This window comes from Euprymna scolopes, chromosome 5 (assembly GCF_053919585.1).
Source record: "Euprymna scolopes isolate OS-2025 chromosome 5, ASM5391958v1, whole genome shotgun sequence".
Lineage (NCBI taxonomy): Eukaryota > Metazoa > Mollusca > Cephalopoda > Sepiida > Sepiolidae > Euprymna > Euprymna scolopes.
In genome coordinates, this window is record NC_136486.1 from 73331960 (window position 1) to 73347409 (window position 15450).

At 36.4% G+C, this 15450-nt stretch overlaps 1 protein-coding gene across 1 annotated transcript; it reads right to left on the reverse strand.

Annotated features, from left to right (window-relative positions):
- Positions 1–1794: 1794 nt before the first annotated feature.
- LOC145276844 (alpha/beta hydrolase domain-containing protein 17B-like) lies at positions 1795–5615 on the reverse strand. Its single transcript, XM_080128208.1, has one exon. The coding sequence runs from the start codon at positions 4326–4328 to the stop codon at positions 3678–3680; it is 651 nt and encodes a 216-aa protein (XP_079984334.1). The 5' UTR covers positions 4329–5615; the 3' UTR covers positions 1795–3677.
- Between the last annotated feature and the right edge of the window lie 9835 nt (positions 5616–15450).

Genomic DNA, 15450 nt, shown 5'->3' on the forward strand with positions numbered 1-15450 from the left:
CAGGTCAGAAAAGGTGAAATGTAGTATAAGAACAGATACTACATTTTGCTCCTAGCCAAAAGGTCAAAGAATGAATCAATTGGAGCAAAACTAGTTGCCCGGGTGGAAAACTTAGAAAATAATTCAAAATATAGTAGTCAATTTTTTTTTTTAAGTTGTTTTAGTTTTCTCATTTCATTTTTTCTTTTTTTTTTTTCATTTCAATAAATATTTGATTAATAGTAAACAAAATAATTCAAAGTGTATTTAAGATTATATATGTAGGGAAAGAATACAGAGGATTTTTCTGGGATTCTTTTGTAATGAAAGCGTCAGTTTTTCTAAAAACAGGTGCGTAAACAAGGACCCCTAAAAGTTTTGTAATTTTTTAGATTATGTCCATCATCTCCACAATTTTCTTTTAAATGACAACTTTTTTCGACTATGCTGAATACGAAAATCGCATTGTAATTTTGCAAAAATAAGTAGTTATCGAGAGATGAGTAGATTTGTTTATGGCGCGCGCATGCGCGTAAAAAGATAGCCGCCAAAGTGGTGGACCTAATCTGAAAATTTACCAAACAGTATCTTTTGTAGTAAAGTTGAGGAAAAAACGTCATATTAAGGAGTATCAGACAATTGACAAGGAATGCAAAACACATTTCCCCACATTTTGATAGAAAAAAAATGTGTATATAAATTTAACCTAAAACAATCCCCCATTTCCGAGCCAATCTAGTGCAAATAAACTTTTCTATTCGTTTTATTTCTTTGTTTGCTATGGGAGATAAATCCTAACTAGGTAAAAATCTGGCTAATTGCTCCGAAGGGGTGTGTGTGGGTGGGGGGTACATTTACGGTACATTTACATATGAAATTAATCCCCCACTTTTAAAATAAATGTTTATTCTTTTTCTTCTTTCTGACAAGTTTTTCAGGGTGTTCACACAATCGTTTAAAAAAGTGAAGTCTCTTTTGGGGACGTTACAAACCCTTTAAGTTGCTACACAAACATTATTTACTACGCTTCAGTTTTCAGTTGGAAAAAAAAAAACTCATTTCATGCGGTAATAGTTGTTTAATGATAGAACTACACCAATATTATATATAAAATAAATATTTAGTGTTTTTAGGAGAAAAGCTAAAAACAGCTTAATAAAAATTACAGAGAAAAAAGACGAAAACTAATGAATTTAACAATATGTCTATGTTGAGTTAGAATTTACGTTTGTGAAGGAAAATTGCTGAAAAAGTCAGTTTGTTGTTTCAACAATGATGGGGAATACAAATTGTAACTAAACAGAATCTAAAAAGAGGGAGTGGTAACAAAACAAAACAAAAAAAAACAATAGTGTGGGTGTTGTAATGAAAGCAAATGAAAATTGCCAATATTTTATGGATGAATCATAAAAAAAAAAAAAGTTTAGTAGCAGAAACGAAAAGTGAGATTTTTTTTGATAAAATCTTAGATTTGACTTTCTTAAAAGTAATAATAAAAAAAAGAAAAAAAAAGAGTAAAACGAAAGAGGCTGGAGATGAAGATAAAGATTCTTTCCTTCATGTTACAAAGAGTTGAAGAATTATAAAGGATGAGTAAAAGAACATGAAAATAGCCATACCAATGAAAAAAAAAAGAAATTAAGTTTTAAAACAATAAAAAATAAATTCTAAAAATAAAAAAATCTCATGACAAAAATATAAAGACAAAAAGGGGTCCAGAATTTGATCTGTATAATTATGTGATTGATATCTTCTGAAAGATTTAAAAAGGTAAATAGATGAACAGAGATAAGATAGAAAAAGAAAACACAGTAGTCGGAAATATGATTTTTCTTTATTTTGTGCCATTATCAAAGTTAAAAACAGCTGGTTGCCCCCCCCCATTGCTTTCAAAACGAGGGGATGGCAATACAATGACAAGTTGAATTTATAGAATGACATTTGATATATTTCGTTTTCCATAGTGATTATTTCATAAATACTCGTTTCATCACTTCATTGGCTTTAAATAATAAATAGTGTTCAGAGTTTATCATGGGCATACATACACTTTCAATTTGAACAATTCAAATTGACAATTTCCCCACCATGTTTGCGCTCAGTCGAAACAGCTGGACATTTTCCCCGACTTATACACAAAAGAAATGAAAATTTTAAAAGGACAACATTAAAAAAAAATCAAGTTAATAATTAATAGAAAGAAAAACTAGTTGAGTAAAAATATAGGAAACTTGACAGCAATTGAATATGATAGAAGCTTTAAAAACATTTAAGACATTCTTCAGTTTTAAACGCGCGTGCACACACACTAATATATATATATATATATACATATATATACATACATACACACACACACACAAATATATAGGACACGACACACGTGACATCATTAAGAGCGGATTTGGCCATTGAAATTAATAATTCGCTCTTCAACGTACATTTTTGTTAGGTTAAACCAGAAAAACTAAAAAAAAAATAAAATAAAAAATAATAGTAATGAAAATAGAAAAAATAATTTCATTACCCATATGTGTATATTTTCACTTAAAATTTTTTTATTAGTTTAATTATTATAACTAATACAATTATAAAGTGGATAAAAAGCACAAAAAAAAAAATCCCATGAAACTACTGTATATTGGTTTCTTCCCGATTTGCCCCCTCTTTTCTTTTTTTTTTTTTTCGTTGTTAACTATATTATAACTAACTGCTAATTCAATACTCGGTATACATAACACCAATTTCAGCCAAATGCAATTTAATAGACAACAAATTTCTATTGACATACGCAAACAAAATGGATTGAAAATCAAATCTGAACTTTGATTTAGGTACTTATACATGTAGACATTTTCGTACTTGTGCATTTTAACATCCCGGTAAATTGTTTTCGTTTTACGAAGGTTCCGTCCACATCAAGAGAAGAGTCAAAGAATTAAGAATGCCTTTCTAAATTTGTCGGGGGGGGGGGTTAAAATACAGACACAAGTGCAGATTTTTTTTTTTTGTTCACTAAGAAAGATCTCGTTTTGAGTGGTTGAAAGAATTATTTGGTACTCATGCACTTATTGATCCGTGCTGAAATAACGTTATTATTTAAAAAGCCATTCTTAACATGAGGAGGGGGAGGGTGTTTTGTACCTATTCTGTACTTTAATCTTACAATTGAATAAAAAACAACTTTAATTAAACTTGGAAATACGATTTAAAAAATAGCGCGGATCAGTAAGTGCATTAGCACCAATTATTTGTTCTTAATGGTCATAACAAAAATGCCCACGTACGTGGACATTTAAAAAAAAAAAAAATTCTCACTTGTTATTCGGTAGAACGATTTAATGGAAATCAATTTGAACGTTAAAAGACAAATGGGCGTATTATGAAGTCGAAAATGCCCAGTTTTTCATATTTATCTATTTTTTTAAAATCAAAAATGGCAAGGAATAAAGGATCATTCTTCAAATAACGGCACGTAAAATTTATGAGCTTATGTTTTCTTTGAGTATTTTTTGGAACTAGTCTTGTCAATTGTGATGAGATTTATTTTTAACATTGAAACAAATGCCTTTTTATCCACATTTTCAATACAAAAATAATTCAATCTGGGATGTTGGTTGATGTAAACACCATAAGACTTTATGTAATAAAATTGGTTTTAAATTCTTTTTCTTTTTCTTTTTTTTTCTCATTAACACTTACCTAGGAAAAGCGTCGAAAAACCAAGTCCGTTTAGTGTCCGGGAACGCCAATCGGACTCCAGACGTGAGGGGCGAATGTAGGATAACTGCTCCGACTTCAAATCTGGAAGCCAAATCCACAGTCGGCACCGTTCCAATGCTCTGTCCATACAAGATCACATTCTGTGGGCTGATCCCATAACGTGTCCGAAGGGCTTGCAATGCCGCATCAATATCAGAATAAAGATTTTTCTCCGAAGGCTTTCCAGAACTCGTTCCGTAACCAGAATAATCATAACTAAAAATATTGCAGTTAATTCGCGATCCAAGTCCAATGTAAAAACTACTCATCTGTCCTAAATCAACTGCATTTCCATGGCTAAACAAGAGTGTGAAGCGAGCGTTTGGTGCACATCGGACAAACATACAAGAAATACGGTTACCTCGCGTCGTTCTCGTCATGAAAACTTCAATACAGTCTAATTCTTTTTGTGTGTACTGCCATTCGGCTCGTTCTGTGAGGTGTAAACTGTATCTTGATCCCGTCTGGTCCGATACCAAAGTGTATGTCGGTTCTGGGGGTAGGAATGCCAGTTTGGCAGCGATGCGCGAGGGACATGGCGGGCAGCAAAAGAGACAACAAAGCTCGCTAAATGAAAGCCCGTTCATACCGTAAAAGGTTTGGGGCCTTGAAAAAGCGAAGAAAAAAAAAAAAAAAAAAAAAAACTCAACGGTAGAGCTGTTGAGTACAAACCAGACACACGATCACACAACTCTGAAGAATTCACGCCAATACATTCACTTTTCCAATCTGGTCATCGGAGAAAATCGCTTCTTTGGAAGGCTTCATATGACGTCAGATGCCTCCTTTAAAAAACAAATAAAAAAGAAACTCATACCGCAGCATCTAAAACTGTATCCGGCAGACGTAAGATTATTAAGCTATACGTTTTAATGTAGTATTTAGACTGGTCTCTTTCGTAAAAATAAAATATATAAAATAAAAAAATATTTTATCTTAAAAATATATCCAGTTACTCCGTACACCAATATTAGTATGACGTCATTTCCTTTATTTGAGGAAGTGTTGGACTTTAGAAAGGGCGAGGATATGATGATGATGATACCTACAGAGAAAAAGAAGTTTCGTCTGTTTGTGATGTCCCCTTTTTAAAGTTATATATATTTATTTACATTATAGAATTTCACAGTTAAAATTACTTGCAAATATTTTTCAGTGACTGATTCGTAAGTATATCCGACAGAAGCTAGATATAATGGAATTATTTTTTTTCAAATTCTTAGCCACAAAATATCAAAGGGTGTGACTCTTGTTATTTTAGTCATTTCGGTTCGCCGGTTCTCATTACCAAATTCGGAAAATCAAAACTTTCCTGCCCCCCAACCCTTGTTGCGATTTCTTTTTTTTTTTTTTTTTTTTTTTTTTTTTAAAAAGAAAAAAAAAGTATTTATTCACATCCCGCATGAAAATCTTTTTTTTACTTTTCACAAATTAAATTCTTTTAGTGCTTTTTTTTCAAGTTACATTAAAAACACACACACACACACATACACTAAACGCACAGTGCGTTGTGATTCGACGTCCATATCACTAGTTACGGGCAAAAATAGAGGGACCTAGTTTTGACAGCCGATTTATCATAATTTTTTTGTAGGTGTCCGACTCCTTTTTGATTGTATTTGAAAGCTTATGGACTAAAGGAAAAAATATTTGTACACGTGAAAAAAAAAAAAGTTGTGAAAAAATTTTTCACGAAGAGCTAACCAATTTAGCTAAATTTTGAAGTTAAATAAATTCATTGTAAAAATCCTTTAAAAGATAAATATTAGTTTTCTGGGTCTAATACAAAGATAATTAGTAAAGTAAAGTCCTAAGATATTGAATTTAATTTAAAGAAACCAAAAAAAATCACCTTGTTTGTGCAAAAAAAAAAAAAAAACTTAATTAACCCTCAAAAAGCAAGTTTTACCGTTCGCCAAAAACGCAGCAAACTAAAAAAAAAAAAATGTAAACACAATTATAAGGAGGCCCAAAATTTCAGCCAATCAAAACGCTGTTTCAAAATGAAGTCATGATAGTAAAAGGAGGGAGAGGTGTCAGGTTTCTTTTTTTTCCCCCAGACGTGTATCCATACATTCCTATTCTGAACGTCTGTATCAATTTTTATCATTTTTTAATTTAATCATTTTTTATGTTCCTGTTTTTAAATTATTTTTTTTTTTTAATTATTGTTCGCGATTATATAAAAATTATGTTACGCCGAAAGTTTCACATTCTTGCGAGCAAGGAAATTATTAAAATCTTGCATATAAAAATTATGCGAAATCTCTAATTTAAAAACAAAAAAAAGTAGAAATATTTTTGCTATTATAATTTTTTGGTGTGTGAAAATATTAAATAAACAATGTTTAATTAAATGGTAATATCGGTAGTTCGAGAAATTCATTTTTCTTCGAGTTATATCAAATTCATTAATACGGACTTTAGGGTTTTTTTTCATAATGCCCCTATAAAAATTATTTTATTTTTATTGTTACAAATTACGATGCTTTATTTATGTAAAAAAAAAATAAATTCTTGCGTTTTTATTTACTACTGAAAACCATAACTTTAGTAAAGGTATTTTTTGTTTAAACAAATAATACATTTCCACTCAGATTTAAATAAAAATAATTATTTCATTATATTTTGTGATCATTATTTGATAAATACTGAAAATTTCATTAAAATTGGTTAATGTCCTGATTTTTGGTGAATTTTTAAGCAAGGGGAGGGGGTCAAAATGTTGATACATTTTGAGCATTGGCATTCATTTTGCTCGTACCTACATATCACGTACTTATTTCAAATTCAATGTAATTTTGCTCGTACCTACATATCACGTACTTATTTCAAATTCAATGTAATTTTGCTCTTACCTACATATCACGTACTTATTTCAAATTCAATGTAATTTTGCTCTTACCTACATATCACGTACTTATTTCAAATTCAATGTAATTTTGCTCTTACCTACATATCACGTACTTATTTCAAATTCAATGTAATTTTGCTCGTACCTACATATCACGTACTTATTTCAAATTCAATGTAATTTTGCTCGTACCTACATATCACGTACTTATTTCAAATTCAATGTAATTTTGCTCTTACCTACATATCACGTACTTATTTCAAATTCAATGTAATTTTGCTCGTACCTACATATCACGTACTTATTTCAAATTCAATGTAATTTTGCTCTTACCTACATATCACGTACTTATTTCAAATTCAATGTAATTTTGCTCTTACCTACATATCACGTACTTATTTCAAATTCAATGTAATTTTGCTCGTACCTACATATCACGTACTTATTTCAAATTCAATGTAATTTTGCTCTTACCTACATATCACGTACTTATTTCAAATTCAATGTAATTTTGCTCGTACCTACATATCACGTACTTATTTCAAATTCAATGTAATTTTGCTCGTACCTACATATCACGTACTTATTTCAAATTCAATGTAATTTTGCTCTTACCTACATATCACGTACTTATTTCAAATTCAATGTAATTTTGCTCTTACCTACATATCACGTACTTATTTCAAATTCAATGTAATAAAAAAAAAGTGTTTGTAAAGATAAAGTCGACAAATCGATTTTTTTTTAATATGGCCTTTCAAGCAAAAACAACAATGGGTATTTTTTTAGATTAGGTCCACCTCCACAATTTTCTTTTAAATGACGACTTGCATAAGTTTTCAACTGTGCTGAATACAAAAAGCGCATTGAAATTTTGCAGAAATAAGTAGTTATCGAGATATAAAAAGTTGTATTATGCATTGTGCAGTCAATCAACAGGCAAAAATCATTGCTCACACAAATTCTTTGTCGCTTCTCAAACGTCAAATGATTTCTCCTTCCTCTCCCACCTACAAGTGACCTGTTTTTATGAGGCACGCACACGTGATCTTGCGAGACTTTGTTCATTACAAAACGTCACGGCCGCCATGATGGACTCTTTCTTTCTTATTCGATGCGGGCAACTCACAGGACAGACAGACACGAGGACGTTTGTATGGTAAGCCATTTTCCCCACACTCCCCCCTGATCTCATGATCACAGAGATGGCAAGGGGGTGCTGATTGTCTTCGCCGGGTGCTTCTTCGAGGGGGGATGACACACGCCTCATGTTCACTTGTGCTTTCATCTACGGTCTGAGAGTCGAGCATCTCTGTCTCTTCTGGGAGGCTACTAATCTCAGAGTCACTATCTGATGGTGGTGCTGCAATTCAGAGAGATGCCTCGCTAGATTCTGACTCTGATTCGCTCATGTTGTCTAATGATCGTTGCGTTACTGTCAACCCGCACCGCTTGTGGGCTGATTATTTCAGTGACTCGCCCAACTCCATACCTTGTCGTGCACTTGCCTTGCGGATTTTTAATCCACACAACATCCCCTTTCTTCACACTCTCTCTCTGGCTACTTCGAGTTCAGGTAGTGGGTTCATTTCTATGCCCTTCACCCTGGCGTGATACCTATGCAATGTATCAGCCGGTGCTGTAGAGAGCGAAACATCATCTTTCGGAGTTACATTGTACAAATAAACTGCCTCAAACACTGTGCAGCCTGATCTAGCCATGATTGTTTTGACGGTTCGATGATTCCATTCAATGATCCCATTTCCACTAGGTACAGTGGCTCCTTACTTCCCCTTTTCCCAGCGAACAAGTGCCGGTTCAATGGATTGGCATTCCATGCAGTTTTTGACCACTTCCATGACGTCTGCCCTTCGCACTCCTGATTCAACCAACTTAGCAAAATATAGGGTCCGCTTGACTCCAGGATGCCCGCTTTGTTGGTGGATTTCTTTAATCTAATTAGATTGACCAGGGATCATAGATGCGGCACAGAGAGGTTGCGTAGGTTCAACAGTTCTTTTTATGGCATCAAGCCATCTTTGAGGTACCCTTGTTAAACAATCTGCCTTGTTTATGCTGGATCTGACCAGGGACACCTCCATTGATAGTGCATATTCATTCACCAGGCTTATGATCGTGTTGAGCCACCGACGAATGAGCATGTAACACCAAAGAGAGGCAGCATCAGACCATTAGGGTCGATGTGACACTTTTATTTAACGTTAACATTTTATCCCGGGCAATATCGGGTATTCGAAAGATAGATGTTAACATTTTATCATGGGCAACACACCGGTTAACTAAAAGATAAATGTTAATATCTTATGCCGGGCACTACCAGAGAATCTTGTTGGCTTAAATTCTGCCAAAGTATTTTTTTTTCTTTCCTTAAAGCAAAACAATAATAAATGGTTTAGTCAAAGTGGACAGAATGATAACTTCAAAAAAAACATACGTTTTGTTTTCAAGTCGAGCGATGGTGACAAATTCCGATACAGTCATATCCAGTGCAAAAAAGGGAAATATTTTTTTCCTTTGATTGCTTTGAACTAAAAACCACACATACACACACTCATAATTGTTGGCGTCACAAAATATATTTGTGACAAGATCAAAACAAACGATAAATAAATTCTTTAGAGTTAAAATTTCACACACGCATTTGTCGGCTTCAAAGAATGTTTTTTCGAATCAAATATTAAATGATTCAGTGTGACTTTGATAAAACCATTTGAAATTTAGATCAAGAGATTTTTCAATAACATATGTTGTCGAGATGTTGACAGAACAATAAATTGTTAATTTCCTTTGATAAGGAACAAGTGTCACATCTAAGGGCAGAATTCACAAAGCATTTTTTTTTCTGGACGCAGTTTTCTTACTTACACGGTTATCACGTATTACGCAGTTTCCGAATTATCCAATGAGAGAAAACTGGTTATTTTCCATAGGGCGTTTTTGGTTGATCGGGGAGGAGTTAGAATTATTCTTGGATTGTGGGAGGTGGCCAATTTTTTGTCATCAGTCAAATTATCCAATGAGAGAGAATCAGACGATTTGGTTATTGAGCATTCTGATTGGTCGGGAAGGAATTGGTAATTGTCGCCCCGCCCAGTGCGGTACTATATAAGACCAAGAAAGTCAGAATTAAAACAGATTAAGATTGAGATTCCAAAAGACAGAAGTCGGAGCAAGCAGAGAGAGTCCAGCCACCTCACCTCTCTCTCTCCACCCCTCGCCTATTGCCCGATAACTAAAAAAGGGTTAAGTTCATAGACTTGTAAATTCCAGCCAGTGGAAGCCCCACTTAGAAGTTTAAATGCTTGCTTACAAACTCATACTCCAAACTGTACATGTGTTTGTATATATTTCTTTTATGGTTTTCTTTTAATACATTCTATATAACCCAATCTCCGGAGTCTTTGTTATTCAAAATTCTTTGATGTGCTGATGTATTATTATTATTTTATACTTGTGAAACTGCTTCTGTCAACGAGCACCCGGTATCTCCGAAGACGAAATTTCTAGACGATCACAGAGGATCCGGTCTTGTGGACATTGCAGCAGAGATGATTCCACCAATGCACTGAAGAAGGGCTTACTGGGTGACGCGACGGCCACGGTGCGGTTTCATAAGCATCTCGCTCGTTGCTTTGGTTCGCACTCTAGCCCGTCCTGTAAGAGTGTCTGAAATCCACTTATGAACGCAAGCAGAATCTGTGAGTAGTTGCAAGGTGGTTGTCTTCCAAAGGATTGCCAAGTTTATTCCCTTGATCACTGCATCGAATTCTGCCGGGTTTATGTGTTGGGAGTCCTTTTCTGGGCGCAACCAGCAAGCATTTTCCACTACAGCCCCATCATGGACTAACGACACGCCAATGGCAAGAGAGCTTACGTCAACCCATACACTACAGTCCTGGCTGTCAACACACCATCTGCCCCATGCTAAATCTTCTTTGTGCACTCTGGTGAGGACCTCTCTGACCATGGTATTGAGAGGGGTGTCATCAATTTTGTCATTCCATCCGGTGGTGATGTCAGAGGCTCTCTGTTTGATGAATGCCACTGCAATATGAAGCCAGCCACTCACAGAAAGGTGTCCAACCAACTTTCCGCCCAATGAAAATACATTCCGTCGTGTGAAAACACAGGGCATACCTGTGATTTCATTGCCTCGTTTCCAACACAGGACATTATCTTCTTCCCAGACCTGCAAACCGAGCACTCTTGCACCGTCCCATAGCCTTTCTGGTTCCTTGCTGAGAAGGCCAAAGTTGTAAAGATGTTCTTTTACGCGCGTTGCAGGCACAATTTCTTCATCCACATACACATCGTCAATATATGCAGATGTTGCCTGCTGAATGCGCTCATCCTTAGTCAATATAGCGGCAACAATCCTTTGCATAATTGATGGTGCCACGTTAAGTCCAAATCCTATATGGATTAAGCAATACCTTTCTCTCTTGATAAGCACCGTTTGATAGGGCCGTAGAGACTGATGTACATGCACTTGAAGGTATGCTTTACGAAGATCCAGCACAGATACATTAGATCCTGCTTGCCGCCATTCCCTCAACTTCTCGGTACATACATCTGTGCGGGCTGTAAAAGGATTTACGTGCTCGTTTAGTTCCTGATAGTCGAGTACCGGCCTCACCTTCTGTTTATTATGCTGGATAACTGCCATTAACGCGATCAGACACTTTGGGGGGCCCAATTCCTTCTCTGGATAGGGAACTAGCCATCCATTTTTTATCCAAGTCTGTAGTTCCTTATCGTATTCTCCACGAACTCCCGGGGGAATTTTATATTCCGGAACCCTATTGTACAACTTCCCGGGTGGCTGCTCATCCGACCATTTCCAAGAAACTGTCCAGGATCTCGTACGCTGGTCGAATTCCGCATGAAAGTCAAACTGTTCCAGTTTTATGGATGCATCCAAAGCAAGGCAAGCGTTAGAGAAATGTGCCTTACTCTCACCATCAATACGGACACCACCCAATTCTTTGATAACGTCCATTCATAACAGCAGGTCATAACCAAGAAGGTCCCCGCTCACAACCAGGGCTCGTACGGTTATTGTATGCCCATCACCGACACATGTACGAAGGATACTAACTCCACAAGAGGCTAGCATGCCCCTGCCGACTGTCAGTACTGGAATCCTCTTCTTGTCCCATGTGTCACAGCATGCCTTGCACACGAGAGTCTGCGTGCACCTTGTGTCTACGAGCGCAAAACCTTCACGTCCATTCACGCGCACTCTCACTGCGGGTAGTGCTCTATTTGTCAATGATCTGGGGAGAATACTGGCACTATAGTTTACTCCCCTTGTCCGTTTCCTGGACAACTCCTTGCTACGTGACCTAGCTTGCTGCACTGATAGCAACGCATGCGTCTTGGCGTTTCCTGAGCAGACGTGTCCTTTACACTGCTTCAGCTTCCGCAGTCCCTAGAAAAGTGGCTTGACCCACCACATTTATAACATATAATCTTCTAATGGAGTAGATGCTTCTGCGGCTGCTAGCACTGGCTTTGTATCTTTTTCTTTTAAAATATTACGGGTTCTAGCCAACAATTCCTGAAGCCCAATCTCGCTAAGCCTTGACGATGCTCGCACCAATCGGCTGATGTCGTCCGGGAGTTCTGTGAGAAAGGCACAACTTAATATGCGTTCAGTCACTCCACCAAATGGCGCAGCTAATCTCTTTAAATCCGCCAAGTAGACGTTCACCGTCTCATCCAACCCAAGCCGCTGTTCAGTGAACTGCCTCCAGGCAATAAAAGGGTCCGTAGCAAAGGCTGCATATAGTGCCTCCAGAGTTGGTTCATCCCTGAGCTGTTGATAAACGGAGTATGCCCCCTTGGTCAGCCTCAATGAGATGATAAATGTGGGATCCTTTATTTTGCAAAGCTGGTAGACCAGCTCAGCCTTTTCCCACTACTCAACTACCGAGGGTCCGGCGGAGGAGCCGTCGAACTCCGGTATCAATCTTAGATCAAACTTGTCTATTGCAAAAAAATGGGCCGAAATAGCTTGCAGTCAATCAACAGGCAAAAATCACTGCTCACACAAATTCTTCCAACTGATTTTGCCGCTTTGGTGGCTTTTTTTTTTACGCGCGTGCATGCGCGCGCCATAAACAAATCAGTTATAGATGATTAGATTTGTTTATGGCACGCGCATGCACGTAAAAAAGATAGCCGCCAAGAATACAATGCAGCACAGTCAAAAACCTTTAAAGTCGCCATTTAAAAGAAAATTGTGGAGGTGGACCTAATCTAAAAATTTACCCAACAATGCTTACTTGTCACGTCGAAAATAGTAATATATTAAAAAAAATACGAAAATTAATTGAGTAAAAAATTATTTATGGTTTTATGAAAAATTGAGGGAAATGGCATTTTCCCTAGATGTGAAAACCTTGAAGATTGCGAATACATGGAGCATACTTATCTCCCTCTTTGCTACTGTAATGGCTGACGTTTGTTTTAGCTGATAGTGATAGACTTTTTTTTAAACTTAAAAGAGAATTGCAGTTCCTCTATATTGATTAATTTTTGTAATTTTTGGATATATTACTATTTTCAACCAAAAACCAATGTGCTTAAAACCACATATCTACAAAATTGATCCCTCGTCTCTATCTAAACAATGATTTACAAATACAGAAAACACAGAAAAATCTTTATGATGGACGTCCGTCAGAAACAAATTTATCAAGTAACAAAGATCATTTTGATTTTCTTTGTTAAAATGATCAATTGATCATTTTAACAAAGAAAATCAAATTTTATGAGTAATCAAAAAGGAACTGTTTTGCGTCGCCATCTTGAAAAAACAAAGGCAGATAAGTTCCCAATTATTCAAACTTGCGAGATCATAATGATACCGATTTTACATTAATCTTTTTAAATGATTTAAAAATGATTTTCTTTATAACAATAAAACTACTTAATCAATTTACATAAATTTTGAAATATGATATTATAGACGTGTTGTCAAACTGCTATCCATCCTAACTTGCACCCAGCGCACACATGGACACAATACACAAAACCCTGAAGGTTGAGACATATACGGTTATCACCCCTTATTTCCAGCAGTTTCAGCCCATCTATACCCTTGAGCCCCTGGAGGGACATAGGCCATCCACGACTTTTGTAGATGCTTTTGTAGCGTTCTTTTTTCGGGGTGAGTGTGCTGGCCCCACACCCAACCTTCCCAGAAAGTACAGCCTTCCCAAATGGTCACTCCTCTGGTACTGGCTAAGCTCAATATTGCTTAACTTCGGTGATCTGGTGAGAACCAGTGTGTCAATGTGATTATGCCATACGCATGTTTCAGCTCATAGGTGGCAATATTGACTTACTTTCTCTCTCTCTATCTTACATCTGAAATGCCAAGCAGAATGGATGTGTTAAAAATACTCTCCTCCTGACTTTCTTGTAAACATGTCTTGTAACAGTTGACCATAATAAATTCATATGGTTTGTAAGTTACGCAGTTAGTGTTGTTTCTTTATTTGTTGTTCATTTATAAAAGTTATTTTTTCAATGTGATAGACAACATTCAACGATGTCCACTACAAATGGTGACCTGGTGACGTAATAATACCTTGCAACTGTTGTGCACACGCGCTACAATCCAAGATAGCGATTCATGCGCAGCAACAAATGGCATCTCCCACGTGTTTGAGCAGTTTTTTCTCTCTCTCCCAAATGTATGTCCGTCCATTGCATGAGTTCTTACCGTATGTACGCTATCGAATTATACCTCAATATTTTTTTTTAAATACATAGAAGAAGAGCTCAACCCCAAAACTCATTAGATACAAAACTCCTTTTTTCTTACTTCATCATGGAAGAGACCACAGCACCTCTGTGACACGAGGGAAATTTCATTCATTTCAAGATGCCTCCATACAATGCGCAAAAGCCGCATATATGTTTTTTTCAAGCAGAAGCTATTTTGGCTATGTAAAAAATCTCTTTCTCAGCCCAAAACCAACCCCAAGCATTTGACTTCATAATGGATGTAAAAAGTCAAGCTCTGCAAACTTCAACAACCAAACCCTGACCGACATTCATCAGACACATAAAATCCACAGACATCAACAACTACGATGGAAGAAGTTGCACTACTTTAAAATGAATTAAGCTGCAACATGCACACTAAAAACTCAACAACTGGATGTTTGATGGCTCAATCAACACACAGGGAACCCAATCAGCTGAAACAATACACTCCAACACCAGTACAGACCCACTTGTACTTGACACTGCAGACTCACTTGCAAACCTTGTGCAACTGACTTCGACTATAGTGTACCACCAATCTTGTCCACAATGCAGATGATACAATCAAGAAGTGCACTTGTCTCTTGGACTCTGCAGATGCATTTGCAGAGTAAGAACACTTCATCACTTTCAATCCCTTTATGGTGGACCATACCTAGTATAGGAATGCTCCAATGAATACTTCATTATCAACTACAATGGTAAACGAGACACTGTCACGATAGACGCGTCAAACCAACTTTTCTCAAAAACCTATCGGATTCAGCACCTGCCACAATCAGTTTTTCTGACCCAGAACCCGTGATCGTGTCTGCTCCAGACTTGGCATCCACCCCTATATCTCTACCTGCAACCTACTTCACTTTAACATGTCCTGAACTTTGTATATTTCTTCTTTTCATAAACATTTTATAGCCTCTAGCTAACTGGAGGGGGAGTATTTATAGAGATGTGTTGTCAAACTGCTATCCAGCCTAGCTTGCACTCAGCACACACACGGACACAATGCATAATATCCTCATGGTTGAAACATATGGTTATTGCCCCTTATTTCT